Source organism: Mustela lutreola, chromosome 1 (genome assembly GCF_030435805.1).
Source record: "Mustela lutreola isolate mMusLut2 chromosome 1, mMusLut2.pri, whole genome shotgun sequence".
NCBI lineage: Eukaryota > Metazoa > Chordata > Mammalia > Carnivora > Mustelidae > Mustela > Mustela lutreola.
Window position 1 is genome coordinate 287,564,789 of NC_081290.1, and position 17,693 is coordinate 287,582,481.

General features: G+C 59.4%; 1 protein-coding gene across 2 annotated transcripts; it reads right to left on the reverse strand.

The window, feature by feature from the left end:
* Positions 1 to 233: 233 nt before the first annotated feature.
* On the reverse strand, positions 234 to 17,692 carry DHCR7 (7-dehydrocholesterol reductase). Of its 2 annotated transcripts, none has more exons than XM_059150679.1 (9): positions 17,566 to 17,692; positions 11,847 to 11,976; positions 8,452 to 8,555; positions 7,690 to 7,912; positions 6,267 to 6,357; positions 5,295 to 5,508; positions 3,951 to 4,155; positions 3,191 to 3,322; positions 234 to 1,542 (listed from the first exon to the last, which is right to left on the reverse strand). In XM_059150679.1, exons 3-9 carry the CDS (start codon positions 8,547 to 8,549, stop codon positions 1,078 to 1,080), a joined length of 1,428 nt encoding a protein of 475 aa, XP_059006662.1. In that variant the 5' UTR covers positions 8,550 to 8,555; positions 11,847 to 11,976; positions 17,566 to 17,692; the 3' UTR covers positions 234 to 1,077. The 2 variants fall into 2 exon arrangements, with proteins under 2 accessions (XP_059006662.1, XP_059006656.1); XM_059150673.1 differs by lacking the exon at positions 17,566 to 17,692 and adding an exon at positions 15,939 to 16,055.
* Between the last annotated feature and the right edge of the window lies 1 nt (position 17,693).

The following is a 17,693-nucleotide window of genomic DNA, read 5'->3' on the forward strand; positions in this document are numbered from 1 at the left end:
GTGAACAGAACAGACGCCTGCTCCCAGTGCGAGAAAAGCTCCCCCAGAGGGCTGATGGCGGGGCAAGGCTGGCACCAGTGCCCCAAGCCCCCCATGCCCCCCGGGGAGCACCCACAGCTCTGAAGTAGGGTCCAGCAGCTCATCAAATGCGTCTCGGTCCCCCCTTCTGTGTACCAGAAACCGAACCCTTACGGACCATCAGGTCGGATCGGGAGACAGAAACCACACAGAAGTTTAAACAGGGAAGGTTTAGTATAAAGAATGATCAAATCTACTAAGGCAGTGATGTTTAAAGAGAGCTTTCAAGAAAATCCTAGGGTGGAGTGCAAATGCCCAGTGTAAACAAATTCAGTTGAGAGGCATCTCCTCCCCCAGGCTGGGATTTAGACCTTGTTGGAGATGGCCCCCCGGAGGGCGCACAAGTGTGCTGGACCGCCGGAGTCAAGGTGGGTGGTCACCAGGCGAGCAGGAGGAAACCCTTGCAGAGGGTGGGCAGGCCCAGGCCGGCCGGCGGCTGGATCTCACAGGGTCGGACACCGGGAGCCACGGTCGGGGCTGTCTCCTCACGGCAGCCCCGCAGCCACGGGCAGCAGGGAATGCAGCGTCACTGAAACTGGAAAGAGGGCCCCCTCTTCCGTGCAGAGTCCTTCAAGCTTAACAGCAGGCTCGCAGCCCAGGAGAGACATCTGCGGGGTCCGGCCGCCGTGGCAGGGCAGGTCAGAAAGAGGAAGAGCGCGTCTGCAGCCGGAAGTCAAGAAACGGCTACTGGCGGCTCCGCTCGCATCCACGTCCCCCCTCGCGCTGTGAGGATAAGTGGCAGCGAGCGGGAGAGGTCTGTGCCGTGACGGACACCGGTGCGTCTGGGCAGTGCGGCCGCTCGCGCCCCGAACACAGGAGAGACGCGGTCATCACAGGCTGTCGGCACCAAACCTCGGGCCGCCCCTGGGGCGAGAGGACGACACGCCGAGCACGAGGCTCTCGCCACTTCCGACGAGGGCCCGGAGGCTCCCGGGGGCCCCAGCAGAGCCGGCTGGCGGGCTCTTCGCGCCCCCTGGGGCTTCTCCCAGGGGCCGGGGCTCAGAAGACCCCGGGCAGCAGGCGGTGGGGCACGGCGGCGGTGTAGCGCTCCCAGTCGCGGCCATACTTGTTGGCGCAGCGGTGCTCGTCCCGGAGGCAGCGGTGCGTCAGCAGGATGGCCATGTAGACGACGTAGAAGTAGGGCAGCAGGTGGCCGCCGCCACAGGCCAGGCAGTACGCCAGGCTGCCCATCAGGTCGCCCGTGTAGTTGAGGTGGCGAGCCACGCCCCAGAAGCCGGACACCAGCAGCTTGCTGTGGTGCTTCTGCCCGTCGGCCGACGTGTACACGCACTCGATGACCTTGGGCTTCCTGCCCCAGATCAGGCAGCGGCCGTCCGTGCGGCGGAACAGGTCCTTCTGATGGTTGGCCATCCGGAAGATGTAGTAGCCGAGCAGGCCGAGCAGCAGGACGCCCGCGGCGTAGGGGGTGGATAGCTGCACTGGGTGGTAGACCAGGTACAGGCCCTGCGGGGAGATGGAGGCACGGCCTGGGGTGAGACCCTGCTCCGCCCCATCCGGCCGCCCCCACCCCCGCCCCCGTGTGCGGGAGGGAGATGGGGGCATGGCCTGGGGTCTGACCCTGCTCCGCCCCAACCAGCTGCCCCCCACTCTGTGTGCTGCGGGGGATGGGAAGCACGGCTGGGGTACAACCCCGCTCTGCCCCAACCGGCTGTCCCCCACCCTGTGTGCCGTGGGGAGACAGAAGCATGGCCGGGGTGCGAACCTGCTATGACCCCACCAGCTGTCCCCCAACCCTGTGTGCCACGGGGGGACAGGGAGCACGGCCCGGGGTCCGACCCCGCTGCACCCCCACCGGCGCCCCCATCCCACGGAGCACCTGAGAGAGGCCTGTAGCTGCCGGCAGCATGGGGACCGAGCTCTGGTGCTGCCGTGGCTCTGCCCAGTCCTGACTGAGGGGTGCTGCCCGTGTTTTCCAGAGATGTCCGGGCTTGTGCTCAAGGCCGCCTCCCCTAACTGGTGTGAACCCAGGTCCCTGTGCTCCCCAGGTCGGCACTCGACACGTGAACCCCGTGGGGCCGGGGCTCTCCTGAGGACTCTGAGCCCCTCCTGCGCGGCCCCTCTGTCCCGTCGCCCTCCCATCCGGAGTTTTCTCACCCGGAAGACTTAGCAGGAGTCTGTCCACCTGTCTGTCTGCAATGTTCTCACCCCCAGCCTCACCACTCTGCCCTCAGCCCGGCTTTGGTTATTTCTGGAGGTGTTTGCCAGCCACCCAGGCAGGTGGGGGCTTCTCCGGGGCCCCCTCTCGGGAGCCGGGACTCCCACTACAGCACCCTCCTACCCCACCCCAGGTCGCCTGTTTCCCGGGCTCTCCCTACAGCCGGGAGCCCGCGGAGGCACAGCCCACGCATGTCTCCTCTGTTCTCATCTCCCGCACGAGCCTGGTGCCCTGCGGACCCTCACCAAGCCTTGGAGGGATAAAGCGGAGAAAGAAAACCTCCATCCTTCAACCTTACGATTTGCTATGAGCATAAGCACCGCCCTCCACCCACCCAGTTCAGGCAAATCACTCCTTTTTACCCAAAGTCTACCCCATGACCTCTTTTTCTTTAAGTGTCCCATAGTGAGCCGTGTGCCCCAAATTCATATATTAGAGCCTTAACCCCCATGACCCCAGGATGGATCTGTATCTGGAGATGGGGTCTTTAGAGGGCAATCAAGGTAACATGGGGTCACCAGGGTAGCCCTGATCCCATGGGACCGGGGTCCTTATAGGAAGAGGGGATCAGGACACAGACACACACAGAGGGACGACCCTGTGGGGACCCAGGGAGAGCACGGCCGTCCGCACACGAGGACAGAGGCCTTGGGAGGACCCGGCCTGCCCGCACCTGCCTCCCAGGCATCAGCTTCCAGGCCGGGGACAGCGGCTGTTGTCCCGGAGCTGCAGCTGACTAAGCCATGGAGCCTCCCCTCCCTCCTGGAAACAGCACGATCCCCAGCCCCCAGGGCCCCCCTGGCACACCCCGCGTGCGAAGCTCAGCATGTGCTCGGCTGTGTCTCCCGGGGGCACCCACGGCCCGCCTGGGGACCAACCGGCCAAGTGCTCTGTAGGGGCGCATCCTGCGCGCGGAGGGCAGCCCCCTGGCCTCACCTGCAGGGTGTACAGGTAAGGCAGCCACACGCAGTCCCCCCAGCCCAGGTACCACCCGAAGTGGTCGTGGCAGATGTCGATGGTCTTCAGGTACCAGGCTTCGTTCCAGAAGAAGTCCAGCACGTAGATGGCCTGCAGAACAGGAGGGCCGCGTATGGGCATGGGGTACCCGTACCCGTGGGGCCCGCAGGAAAACCAGGCGGTCGTGCGTGAGGAGGCGGCACCAGGGGTGTCTCTGCGCTCCTTGGTGACCTGCTCCGCCGTACCCAGCAAAGCCTCAGGAGGTGACGCCCAGGCTGTGGGGTTCCGACAAGAGTGAGGGCTCCTGGCAGAAGGCCTGGGACAGCCCATGGGGAAGGAGCCCGCGCTCCACAGACCCTGCCCACTGTTCCTGCGGCTCCGGGACACAGTGCGGCGGCACAGCCAGTGACCAGTGTCCGTCTACATTAATGGGGAGACAAGCAGATGGATCCCCACTCCTCGCCCCTGCCTGAGAGCCGCGGGGACCATGCGGGGCCAACACCTCAGACACCACGAGCTGTGAACACAGCCGGGAGCACAGGCCGGCCGGAGCGGTTAACGCGCGTGCTCCGGGAAAGAGGCCCTGGGCCAAATGAGTCCCCAGGGAGGCCTGGGTCGGGGACCGGCTCCCTTCTAAACACAGCGGGCTCAGCTGTCTCAGGAGCCGTCTGGCCTCCAGGTCTCCCCGGCCCCGCCGGCGCCGCTGGCCCCCCGCCCCCATCGGCCGCAGAGCAGCTACCTGCAAGACGTTGACCAGGACCATGGCGTTGGTCACCTGGCCGTGCAGCTCCCGTTGCTTGGCCGCAAACGACAGGTTGATGAGGGTCCAGGCCACGATCCCAGGGCGTCCGTTGAAGAACAGCTTAAAGTCGAACCACTTCCCAATTCGGGGGTTGAACTCAACGCCCATCATATAGTTGTAAAAGAAATTGCCTGTGAATTTGCTTGAAAACAGAAACAGTGCGTCCGTTCAGCCAGGGAGTGTGTCTCACCCGGGGGGGCGGGGGCGGCACCCCGGCCTCAGTTGCAGAGGGCCGGTGGCCGGCAGGCCAGGGACCCCCCGATCCCCACGGCCGCCGCAGCTCTCCCTGGGCACTCAGCTCCGGCTCGGCAAAGTCACCCAGACAAACAGGCACCGGAGCTGCCTGCTGCCTCCCGGGCTGGGTGGGGAGTCTTCCCTGAACATCCAGGCTCTTCCCAGCCTCCTCCCGGTGGCCTCGAGGCATGGCCCAGGAGAGCGACACAGACTGGCTCTGCAGCATGAAGAGCATCGTTGGCCGGGCAGATGGGAGGTGACTTGCGAGGGGCTCGGCCCCCACACACGAGTGAAATTATAAATCATGACTGGGTAAGGCGTGAGGAAAGCTGTGTGCTCAGAGCCAGGGGTCCAGGGGGGGTGCGGGGTGCCTGGACCGGACTGGGAGGGGGGGGGGTGCAGGGTGCCTGGACCGGACCGGGGGGGGGGGTGCGGGGTGCCTGGACCGGACCGGGAGAGTGGGGGGTGCGGGGTGCCTGGACTGGACCGGGGGGGGGGGAGGGGAAGATGGGTCGGACGGACGGACGGACGGACGGGGGAGCGGGTTTGAGGGTGGGGGATGACCCCGTAGATGGGTGGACAGAAGGACGGGTGGGCGGACGGATGGAGAGCTATGCGAGGGCATGGCCGGCTGGGGACGCACGACCATTCACCGCAAAGCGTCCCTGAGAAGGCACCAACCAGGCAGGCCGCCCCTGGGAAGCTCCTACATGAAAGCCACCGAGGTAACAGGACCCCTCACTAGGTCATTTCAGGCCTCACTCATATTCCAGAGATGGAGGCTGTGGGCTGCCTTTCCCGCCTCCCTGCTCCCACAGTGGCCCTACAGGCCATGACCCGGCCAAAGATGGACGTGGTGTCTTCCACTGCACTCTTCCTAAGGCCGGAGAAGCCCCCAGACATCCAGAAAGGAAGTTCCCCAGAATGAGACAAGACGCGTCCGGCACCCCCGCCCGAGATCCCCAGTCCTCGGATCTGCAGAGGGCCGGCGAGGGACACAAGCACCCACGCTGCGCTTTAGGGCCTGGCCACTGCCGAAGGGCGTACCAGTCTTCAGCACAGGTGGGGAAGAAGTAGCCCTTGATCATGGCGAAGGTGGACACGGCGTAGCCGAGGCCGTTGGCGCACCACAGCAGCGGTATCCAGTTGTCGAAGATGATGGTTGGAGAGAACCAGGACAGGAAGTGCGAGTTCGCGAGCCAGACAAGGTGCGTGATGAGCCAGGCCTGCAGGCCGTTGATCTCATACTTGTTGACCACGCCTGCGGAGGGAGGGCACAGGGAGGAAGCATTCCCCCGGCCCAAACAGCTGGCCTGGGCCCAGCCGGCTCCGGGCCTCTCTGGGGACACCCAGGCCGCAGTCTGGAAGCTGGGCGCTCCTGCTCCAACCTGGGCCCCAGGTCAAAATGCCCATAGCACGGTGATGTGGTTTGCCCCGGGTTAACTGCTCCTGCTTTCGGGGTCCCGGGAGGAGGCAAAGGGTATGACCGGTCCTCTGGTTCTGACTCCCCTCGGCCAAGCACAGGCCGGGTCGCCAGTCTGCCGTCTGCTAGAGTGAGGACGCCCCCCAGCGACCTGTTGGGAAGCCTTCCCACTGACCCGGGGGCCCCCTGCAGGCAGGGACAGGGCCCGTTCCACCTGCGGGGCTCGTACTGGCTTCTTAGTGACCGTGGGCAGCTCTGCAGCGCCCCCACCCCCGGGCCTCCTGCCTGGATGCAAGCGGCTGCTGTGGCGTTCTCCGTGGGGAGAGGCTCCAGCAGCCCAGTGATGTCAGCCGCTGTGGGGTCAAGGGCCGCTCGTCTCCTGGTCACTGGGGAACGTGATCTCCAGCCTCCAGGCCAATTCGGCCCTGGGATGCCCCGGACACCAGCAGGGCCTGGGGCCGCGGTGATGCCCGAGCAAAGTTCACTTTCATTCTGTCCGGGTGCACACCCGGGGGTGGAAGCAGCACGGGGCAGGGCAGACCCCGTGAAGCGACCAGGCAGGGAGCGGGGAAGGGAGACGCGCGGGCTCAGGTTACCTGCGGGGGTCACGGCGCCCTCCTGGACGCCTCCCACGTAGCCCGGCAGGAACTTGTGGCAGAAGTCAGGAAGGGCCACATACAAAAGCACCTGCAGCGGAGAGCAGAGGCGTGTGACCCGCCGGGAGGGCCGGGCTCTTGCACACAACCTTGCCTCTGTTCACGGACATCACTCAGGCACCAGCACCGCGCGGGGGGCAGGAATCCCGTGTGTCGGCCGCTTGGTTCTTCCCGGGGAGCTCGTGGCTCTGGGAGCCCTGGCCGCAGGCCTGATGGGGCTCTGAGGGCCAGGAGCAGGCTCCCCCGGGAGAGCCCAAGGGGCCTTGCCACTCCCGTGTCTGGGGCCATTTAAAAAAGTGAGAGATTCACGCGCCGTGCACTTTGCCCTTTTAGACCCTTCCCGGGTCACTGAGCGTTTTCACAAGATTGTGCCACCGCCACCACCATCCAGCCCCCAACGGAGCCCTCGCACACAGAGGGAGCCCACCCCCAATTAGCCTCACTCCCTCTCCCCTCCCCCACTGCCCCCGACAACCATTAAGCCACTTTCTATGTTTTCCACTCCAGACACTTCATATGAACGTCATGTACCACGTGGCCTTCCGGGCGTGGCTTCCTTCACTCCGCGAATTCCCAAGGTCCGTCCCGCCAGAGCACACGGGAGGCCCCGGCCCTTGTCCCAGCTGCCCAACGTTCCGCCGCAGGGACGGAGCGCGCTTTGTTTTAGCCACTCGTCCCCTGACGTTTCTACTCCTAAGCTACTGTGACTCGTGCTGTCCCTTCTCATTCTCCACCCAAGGGAATTGAGGAACAGGAAATGAGAGGGACCCTGGAGCCCAGAAGCTGGGACCCTGAGAAGGAACAGCTACTAAGGGTGGGAGCCTTCTTCCAGGGAGGAAACCTGGGGCGCGGGGGGGAGCCTTCTCCCGGCTCTGTCTCCCTGGATTCGGATAACGAACGACCCTGCCTGTTCACCGGGTTCTGTGTGCAAACGGCCCCGTCCTCGTGAACTCGTTCTGGTCTCAAACGCCAGCGGGGTCACAACAGAGCTGAGGACGTCCTTGGCCGGGAGCGTGCAGCCACGTGCTGGCAACACGGGCCCCGGCTTTGCCAAGTGGGGTCTCCTGTAACAGAGAGCATCCCTCTGGGGGCAGCAAAGCTCCGGGTGGTGCACGGGTCTTCCCTGGGCCGGCCCTGCCTCACGGGCCTCCCGCAGCGTCTGCGGCAGCTCCTGCAGGGCTGTGCGTGGAACAGCGGGGAGGCTCGCCCCGCACGTGGGTCAGACACCAGGATGCCGTCAGGTGCCTTCTAGAGAGGACAGCGCTAATAGGTCAGGCTCAAGTCCCCGGATGAACGGCCATCCCAGCAAGAGGGACCCTCGGCAGCCGCCGTTTCCCGCTGGCAGTGGCCGGGGAGAGCTAACCTGGAACGTGACCCACAGGATGTAGAGCTGGGCTGCTTCCTTCGTCACGGATGGCGTCCTGGCCCAGATGTCCGAGAGCCGAGCGTGCCCGGTGGCGACGTCCAGCACGGGGGCCGTCAGAGAGCAGCTGTACTGGTCACACGCCAGGACGAAGTAGTACACGAGGAAGGGCGCGAACAGCAGCAGACAGACGACGCCCGCCAGCGAGAAGCAGTCCGCCTCCCTGCAACAGCGGACGGCGGACACTCACCGGGGCTGCCTGGCCCAGGACCTCGCACACGAGGCTCCGTGCGTCTGTACGGGTCCCGTTGTTCAAAGCGGCCGGGGCTCAGGGCCGGCTGTCCGCTGTCAGCGGGGAGGCCCCCGCGTCGCCTGGAAGAACCACTCCACGCGCGCTCTACGGCGAGCTGCAGGGAGCCTAACGGACCCATGGGCCCCCCTAGAAAGCCCAGAGCCGGAGGCCTCCTCTCAGCCACAAGGCCAGAGGCTTCCCAGTTCTGGGCACCCACAGCCCAGTCCGCACTCTCTCTGGCCCAAGGAGAGCAGAGACAACGGGGAGCCACACAGCTAAGACCCGCCTGCTCTAGTCAGTGTTTCATTTCTTCTTCAATTCCTTACTCTATAAAATGGAAAATGGCTCACCTGTCATTAGTCTTGATGATAAGAATTGTGTTTAATAGGCCCCCAAAACCCCAGAGGCTGGCAACCTCTCACCAAGACCTCACTTTACTTTCTAGCTGGGAAGACTGGCAAGATCCTTACCAGGCACGGCCCCACTGCCCTTGAGTCGCGGCCCTGCTGTGGGCGATGCTGCCCGGACTCCTGGTTTTGGAGCCATCATGTAGGGATTTTGTAGCCATCGGGCCCTGAGGGAAGAAGACATAGCCTGCTCAGATGGGCCCATGAAGAGAAGCCACCACATCTCCCGCCCGATCTGCCACCGTGCATAGACGCGGCAGGCCTGGCTCTCACTCACTGGCCCACCACCTCCTCCTGAACAGCAGCTTCCAGATGAGGAAGAGACGACGGATTGTACTTCAGTCTATCCTGCCTGAAATCTGCAATAAGCTCCCACCAGGCCCTCCTGTTTCTCTTGGTTCAGTCTCCAGGTGGAGGCAGAATGCCCCCTTACCATGTGAACCAGGCCTTCTTTTTTATTTTTTTTAAAGATTTTATTTATTTATTTGACAGAGAGAGATCACAAGTAGGCAGAGAGGCAGAGAGAGAGAGGAGGAAGCAGGCTCCCCACTGAGCAGAGAGCCCGATGCGGGGCTCGATCCCAGGACCCCGAGATCATGACCTGAGCTGAAGGCAGCGGCTTAACCCACTGAGCCACCCAGGCGCCCTGAACCAGGCCTTCTGAGTCTCAGAAACCTCTTGTGATGTGCTCCGGCCTCCTACCCTCCCCCCACTCTCTCTCATACCTTCTAATCCAGACGCAGGAGGTCGTTAATGATCCTTGAATATGGTTCATTTCATTCAGGATACCTGTTACTTCTGCTTAGAACATGCTATGCAGGTCTCATTCAGGTCTTTTGCAAAATGTCCCCCCCTCGGTATGACTTTTTATTTTTCCTGGAGTTAATTATTGCCCAACTTTTTTCAAGTGCTAAGGTTTCTATGCCTATCACTGGTTATTTTTTTTTATTCAGAGCTATCGTATATTTCAGCACTTTTTCTAGTCATCCTAACACAATAAAGTTTGTCATTCTCATTTTCCTTCTCCTCTATAACCATTCATCCCGAACCACTGAACAAGCCAATCAGCTAATCTCCATGGCCTGCACCCCCGGCCCCTGCCAAGGCACTCTCCTTGATACTGTTCTCACCACGTAGAATGCTTTTCTAAAAACTTTCAGTGCATGTCTATTGTCTGTCCTCAGAATATAAGAACATATTTCATTAGAATATAAGCTCCCCAAGGGCAGGAATCATGTGTCCTATTCACTGCTCTACCAAGTCCTAAAACACAGTGTGGTAGACACAGTGTATCAAAAAATCATCACTCGGGGCACCTGGGTGGCTCAGTGGGTTAAGCCGCTGCCTTCGGCTCAGGTCATGATCTCAGGGTCCTGGGATCGAGTCCTTTATCGGGCTTGCTGCTCAGCAGGGAGCCTGCTTCCTCCTCTCTCTCTGCCTGCCTCTATGCCTACTTGTGATCTCTCTCTGTCAAATAAATAAATAAAATCTTTAAAAAAAAAAAATCATCACTCTACCAGAAAGGGTGGAAGAACTGAACTTGGCTCTGGGGGAAGCAATGACACCTACACTTCCAGAACAAGTTCTAATTGTGAAGTTTTCAAAATATCAAGGATAAGAAAACACGATTTTAAAAACTTTTAGAAAGAATCCAGAGTTAAGAATCATACTAGCAGCGGGGTGCCTGGGGGCTCAGTGGGTTAAAGCCTCTGCCTTCAGCTCAGGTCATGATCCCAGGGTCCTGGGATGGAGTCCCGCATTGGGCTCTCTGCTTTGTAGGGAGCCTGCTTCCTCCCGTCTCTGCCTGCATCTCTGTCTACTTGTGATCTCTCTGTCAAATAAATAAATAAAATTAAAAAAAAAAAAAAAAAAAAGAGGGGCGCCTGGGTGGCTCAGTGGGTTGAGCCACTGCCTTCAGCTCAGGTCATGATCTCAGGGTCCTGGGATCGAGTCCCGCATCGGGCTCTCTGCTCCGCGGGGAGCCTGCTTCCTCCTCTCTCTCTCTCTCTGCCTGCCTCTCTGCCTACTTGTGATCTTTCTCTGTCAAATAAATAAAAAAAAAAATCTTTAAAAAAAAAAAAAAGAATCATACTAGCAGCAAGTTGGATTCTGGAAGACAATGATGGAAAATTTTAAAAACTCTGAGGGAAACTGTTTTGCAACCTAGAATTCTATTCCCAGATGAACTATCATTCGGCAGAGACAACACAGGATCCATGAGAGCTGCTGAAAGAAAGCCCAGTAAAGAGACAAGGGGACGAGAACTGGGCAGTGCACCGGTCAATAACCAGTCCGCACTGGTACTAAATGAATGGCTGTAGTAAGAGAGAGAATAGAAATGACGAATTCTACTGCATTAGAGTGTGAAAAATTATTGATAGTCTGACAGTTCTATTAGAGTATTCAGAAAAAAAATAGCGAAATATATACAGAAACCTTAGTAAATGGGAAAAAAAGAAAGAAAGAAACCTTAGTGAATGGAAAAAGTGAGGCAACCACTAACTCCACAAACAATAAAAAATCATACAAGGGAAAAAACAAACTGTAATTGTAGTACATTACTTAGCTGAACAGTAAATAATAACAATTTTGTCCTAATAATGTCCTGACTGCTGGATATGTAAAAGTTGAGAGTGACAAAAGCAGATTTTTAAAAAATAAGCAGGTAAAAACAACAACACAAATCTTAAGGGGAAAAAAAAAAACAAAACCCAGCAACACCAAAGTAACTAAAAGAATGAAAAGTATTTGCTTCTGGGAACTGAGACCACGGGGTGAAGCAGGGAACTGTTTACTCTATATATAAGCCTTAAAAACCAATAACTTGTTTAAAAATGTGAACATGACTTACTTTAATACAAATATACATTCACTAAAAAATTTTTCAGGGACAAAAGGCATTTTCATTTGCAATGTGGGAACTGTAGCCACATCGCTTGATTTAATTTTCACAGGTTAGTTGACAGAATGTCTGTCTATGATGTCCAAGGCAGGATGACGAGCTCCTTATGGACCAGCCATCCCTACAGCCCCGAAACAGAACACAGAGCTTGGTGTGTGGCAGGCACGTTCATTGACCACGGCAGAAAACTGCGAAAGGGCCAGAAACGGATAGGCTCCGAACCAAGTGTGGAAAAGCCAATGAGAAAATGCCACCAAAAGGAAAGTGTATCTTCTCCGGATTCAAAGAAGCCCAAATAAATATTTTGAGAGGACAGAGTTCATTCACCCAGGAGTGTCCTCTGTCATTATACCGAAACTCGCAATAAATGTGTAAGTTCTATCTTTGGAACCAGGTAGGCAGAAACAGGGGAGAGGGAGGTGTTCAGGGTGTATTTTGATATATTCCTAAGACTGACAGACGGCAATTGATGTACGAGCCGTCTTTACTTTTCCAAAGCTAAAAAGTCACTGTCCATGCCCACGAACAACGGTGCTAAGACATAAGACACGCTTACCTCCAGTGTTCTGTCCCAGCGTTTCACAGCCGAATGGAAGTGTTTCTTCTTGGATGGGCCACTCTACAATCTCTAGTCTCCTTGGATTCCAAAGGCCCACTTGATCCTTCTCAACCCACTGAACAAAGTCCTGCGGGGACACAAAGATGAGGAAGACACTCAGGGAGCTGACATTTCAGGACTGAGGCAGATAAGGACCTAAATGGCATTGACTCGAGGCCCACGGCTGGAACCAAGTGAGACGCGCGAGCTCAGTGCTTGGGGGTTCAAAAGTGAAAGACGTCCCATGTGGGAGGGGAGAGGGGAAGGAATACTGCCAGCCGGCTTCTCTGCCTGGCACAGACAGTGTCTGGCAAACTGGAAGAACTTAATGATAATGGCAGGATGGAATCGATGTCTTCATGGCGGCGTCGCTTTGGCCATGAGCCTTAGCACAGGCAGGTACAGACCTGACAAGCCCCAGTCAACAGAAAGGCATTGTCTTCGAAGATATACACCAAGCACCCACGCATGCACCTGAAACATTTCTAGAAACTTGTTTGTGTCCCCAGCCCGAATCAAGCCCTCTGGAGTCAGCACATCCCACTGGCACAGTCTAGGAGCCAGAACACAGGAGTGGTCTGGCTCTGGGGCCTGGTTCTTTGTAGACTCACGGCACCCAGTGACCTTCCCAGGTTTCTTGGGTCATGAATGCCTACATGTGTGAGGACATGCAGTTGTGGCTAAAGTTGGGTGAAGGAGCGTCAGTGTCCCACACCTAGGGATAAAGACCAGCCAGGTAAGGGCATGGGGCTTTCTGGCAGCCTAATCAGCAGCCTCGGCTGGTCTGAGTTCCATGGGGCAAAGCTAAAGGGACATGGCCCCCGAGGGTTAGAGGATTATATAGTACAAGTGCCTGATCCTAAGCTTCCGATTGCCAAGGCGTTCATGGCAAAGACATCCATCCCAGATAAACAAACAGCCAGCTGCTGGACCTAGCTACCGCCAGCCAAACAGCCAGAGAAGGAACCAGGCCACTCCTACCCACGAGTCTCCTTTCAGAGAGCCCTAGGTAACCAAGAGAGCTGGCCACGGCCGGACCTCCCTTCTCACGCCCTCATTCCCACTCCCATGCTTTAAACTGGCCAATAAAGAGTGGATCCATGAACCCCAGGCCCCCACCCGACCCCACGAAGGCAGAGCCCCAGGCCCGCACCTCCTCCCTCTCTCCCATGACCTTACTGTGGCTCTGAGCGTTCTGTGTGCCCCCCAGGACCTGTGAGGAATAAACCTTGCACGTTGGAGCTCCAGGATTGTTGCTGAGGTGTGTCCTGCGATCCTGAGGCCCACTAGGGTCGGGCCAGCCATGATGACCCTGGGAGGGAAACTGGGGGAGTGGGAGGGGCCTGCCCCCGTAATACGAGCCCAGGAGGGTGCGTCAGGCATTCCCAGCCCACAGGATCGCTATCTACAGGCTGAGACCACCACAACAGGTGGCATATGCCCCATGGCTGCTTTTTGGCAACTTGAAAGTGTAGAAGTTTGGGGAGGCACTAGACGTCCAGGAACATGGCAGAGACGTCTGGGAGCTGGCACCAGGAACGTCCTGGAGGCCCAAGGTCACCATCAAGGCTCTGAGTTCTCACCGGGGCCGATTCCTGATGCCCACTTGGAACCCAAGTCGTGGGACCTCGTGCTAGGCAGCTTCCTCACCCACACGCAGCGGTCACCCGGGTCCTCAAGGACACGAGGTCATGGCACCAAGGGCACAGAGCCCTCCCTGACCCCATCAGAATTCACCTGAAAGAGAGCCAGCTCCGGCCAAAATGATTCTCAGCGCCCTCAGGCTTCAGGAGGGCTCGGCTGGGCTCATGCAGGCGATCAGGGCACGTGAGCTTCAGGTCAGCAGAGCTCAAACAGCCACGTGTCCCTAAAGCCAGCCCCAGGGCATTCTGGCTACCCTCGTACCTGACCACGCTGCTACCTGGTGGCTTCTTTCCTCCTTTCTCACGGCTTCTGTGGTCAGGGATCTGGGGAGACTGGGGGCAGATGGGGTGTATCGGAACACCTGTCTTCACGTGGTCTCCCCGTGTGGCCAGTGGGGTGCCCTCACCGCCTGGGGGCTTGGCGCCATGGGAAGAGGCTCCGGGAACCAGCAGGGGCTCTGGCAGAGTTGTACCGTCCCTTCTGAGGGTCCGAGAAGACACCCGACAACACTTCCAGCACATTGTGTCTGTTACAGGGAGTCCCGAGTCCACCTCCTTCCAAGGGGAAGGGAATCAGGCTCCAGACCTTGATGTGGGGATTGCAAGATATTAGAAGAACACAAGGGACTGTTGGGGCCATCCCTGAACGATTCAGCCTTTACAGACACTTTACATTCACTAAGCATCTCCATAGTTCCAAGCGTCCAATATCCTACTGGTTTCTTGCACCGACCCCAGAGGGCTGGCATCACGACGTGCATCTTACAGACGAGGAGGTTGGCGTTCTCTGCTCACTCAGGCCTGTGCGGATGGAGGGTAAAGTCTCCTGGGCGTGGACTGGAGGAACAAGGAAAGGACCTCTACCTTTGACTTCTAAACTTGCATTACAGTGAGCATGTTTGTAGATTTTGGAGAGCAGAAGCCTGGAGCCATGGTCGAAGCCGTGGCTTACCCTTAGAATCAGGGCTCAGCGTCTCTGGGTATTTCTTTCCACCCAGGGCACATGCCTACTTCGGAAGCCCTCGGAAACCATCCCAGGAGCAGCTCTCCTGGGCCCCTGCTGGGCCCTCAGTCCTCTCAAGGCAAGCCAGGCCGGAGCTTCCCATCACCAAGACCTTGGAAGGGCCACACATCTCCAAAGGAGTCCCTGCGTTTGGAAATGAGGCTTGTGAACTGTATGTGCGAATTGAGGGAGTGGCCACTGCAGAAGGCCCAGGGTCAGCGGGTGGGGCTGGGTTGTAGAGCACCTGCAGGTAAACCAAGAATCAGCCTGAAGATCAGTCCCACCGCGCCTTGGGAATGGAGGAGGGATGCACAGGTGACCTCCCAGACCCCCATTACAGCCACAAACGTTCCCAGAATTGTGGCTCTTGGGACTCCAAGAGCTACTTAGACACTCTTCTTGTTGTTGCTCAATTATTTTATTACATAAGTCTGTTTCCTGGAAAATAGGAAAAGAACACCTGTATTTGCATCCCTAAGGTTTGGGTGGATGGCTTTTCAAGCCGTCTTCTTAACGACAGACTATCTCCCTCCTGCCCCTTGGGCTGGGACACACCAGGGACCCCTTTTCCACGCCGAGCTCATTGGTTTTACCGGTTGCCGTAACCGTGTGTCATGATTTATCTGATCTTGTCACTGACAGTCATTGGTTGTTTCTGGGTTTTGCGAGTATAAACAGCGAGTCCTTAATAGCGTTCTTGCCCCTGCCTATGTCCCGGGATAAACTCCTACAGGCGGTCTTCTCCGACGTCTTCACAGCCAGGAGAGCAGCTGCCCACCCGGACCGGATTCTGGTGTTCATGTCCGCCTTCCTCATCTCCCCTGCGATTTGGCTCGTCTGTGTGCTTCTATCCCGGTGACCCTTGGATTCCCAGATTCCCAAGCCAGGCCCCCCACAGGTTCCCAGAGATGCTTCCCAGCGACCGGACCTTGGCGCAGCCCCCAGAGGGCCCAGCTGTCACCATCACAATCAGGACGGGAGCGGTCCGCTGATGACAAGAACCGCGCTCCTTCCTTCTTTGCGGACCTCCTGCCCGGCTCCCCTCCCCAGCTACCCACACATGCTTTTGGAGAAAATACACAAGATTCTCCACATTTTGTTCAAAAGGAACGAGCCAAACCGCGCTCAGCAACAAGGGGCATCGTCTGCTCCTCCCAGAGGACACGAAAGGTCTTTCCCGTGGCGCCGAGCAGCCCGGTTCCTCGCGGCCGGGTCTCAAGTCCGGGCACCGGGCGTGGCGCCCGCGGGGCCCGGCTCCTTCCCGTCCCCGGAGCTGCGGGAGGGCTCAGGTGGGCCCAGGAGGGCACGCGGCCCTCAGACCCGGGCGCCAGGCTTCTGGGAGGAGACCACCCCCGCCCGCTCCCCCGGGCGCCCCCGCCCCCCGCGCGCACCGCGCCCGCTCACCCGTGCGTGCGACGCCGCAGCCACCGGGTCTCCGACTCCAGGCCCGCGGCCAACTCGGCACCTAGAGGGGCCGCCCCGAGGCCCCGCCCCAGAATGACGTGAGGCGACAGACGACCAATCGGCGGCGGGCCCTGCGCGGCCGGCACCCCTGCGCCCCGCGATTGGCCGCGCGCCTCGCCCCACCCCCTGAGCTGACTCCGGGCCACCAACCCCGCCACTGCGCTGGGGCGCGAGACCGACCGCGAGGGCCCGCCCCGCGGATATGGGGGCTGCGGGAGCGCGACCCCGCACGCCTGCTGCCCCCGCCGCGCCCCTTCCCTCGTTCCGCAGGTGCGGCTTCCGAGGCGCGCAGCAGCCCCTTGCTGAGCGTCTGATGTGTCCGGCGCCGGGCGCACAGCAACCCCCAGAACGGAAAACGTCCCTGCTCCCAGGGGTCGGGTCTGTTAGGGGCGGGGGAGGGGAGCAGTAATCAATAAGCAATAATCAATCAGGCTCAGATGGTGAAGGTGCTGCGCAGAAGACTGAAGCGGGCAGGGTGGGAGAGGGTGAGCGCGTGAGTAGCGGTTTGACCTGGGGGTGTCAGGGAGAGCTCTGCTGGGAGCCGTTCGTTACAAGCCGGGCCGGGTCAGGAAGCCCCGCCGCACGGAGGCCTGCTTCCCCCAGAAGTGAGGGAGATGGAGTTTCGGGTGAGGGTCCCGCCGTGCGGACACGAGAGGGAAAGGAGCAGCGGCGCTGGAAGAGGGAGAGGTTGAACTGCCAGGCAAGCGTGGGCCAGATCCGGTGATAACAACCCACGACAGTCGTCCCGCTTGCCAGGGATGCCCAAGGCGTATACATACTCCTACCTACGGAGATCAGCCGCTAGACAGCGCCACCCGGGCAGGGGCCTGACCTTGGGCAGTGCCAACCGAGCAGGCCACGGAGGGGAGGGCCACTGGAGGTGTCTGCTGGCCCCACTCCCCGCGTTCGGACAAAGTTCTTGTTTGCACAGGGATCTGGCTGGCACAGCTCTGTCCCTCACAGACATTCCCCCCTGCAGTTTTCTATTTTTTTAAATGTCAAACATCCCAGCCAGTTGGATCCACACTAAGCGAGCACACACACACCTAGACTCAGCAGCTGCCAAGTTTGCCACCTTTCATTTCTTTCTCTCCCGCTCTGTGCCCACCCCCCACTGTTGTTCCCTGAACCATTAGTGAGCTGCGGGTGAGGTCTTCTTCCTAAATTCTTCAGCAGCCCCTTCTGACGTTACCAAAACAAAACACATCCCGCTTTGGACATTCTGCGTCAGCGCAGAATGCATCGTCCGCTGTCCGTTTCCCGCATCTCCCCCCGCTATCCGGCACAGCCGTTCCTTACAAGCCGGGCGGGTCAGGAAGCCGCGCCGCACCCGGGCCAGAGCCCCGCAGCCTCCGTCGGGAGCAGGGCCCGCCCGCCTCGCTTCCTTTCCCAGCGTCCGCCGCGGACAGCGGAGCTTTAGACACGGGGGCTGCATCTCAGGTGTGGAAGTGCGTGTGGCAGCGGCAGCACCGCAGGTCGGGAGCACGGGACGGACTGTCCGGCCCGCGGCGGGTAGAGGAACCCACACGGGAAACCGGACCCCACCCTACACGCGCTGACGGCCGACCTGGGTTAAGGACATGGGAAAACTTGCGCAGCGGCTCGTCCCCAGCGCTCCGGGCAAGAGCGGCGGCACCGAGCGGGCGCGGCGGACCGCTGACCGCTGACCGCGGACCGCTGAGCGCATGCGCGGTG

Excerpts from the sequence above, each read along its gene's own strand:
- DHCR7 (XM_059150679.1), bottom strand. The coding sequence starts at position 8,549 with ATGGCTACAAAATCCCTACATGATGGCTCCAAAACCAGGAGTCCGGGC. Across the intron at positions 6,358-7,689 it reads TCCTGTGGGTCACGTTCCAG|GTGCTTTTGTATGTGGCCCT; the intron begins GTTAGCTCTCCC and ends TCTCCGCTGCAG. Across the intron at positions 5,509-6,266 it reads GGGCGCCGTGACCCCCGCAG|GCGTGGTCAACAAGTATGAG; the intron begins GTAACCTGAGCC and ends CTCCCTCCGCAG.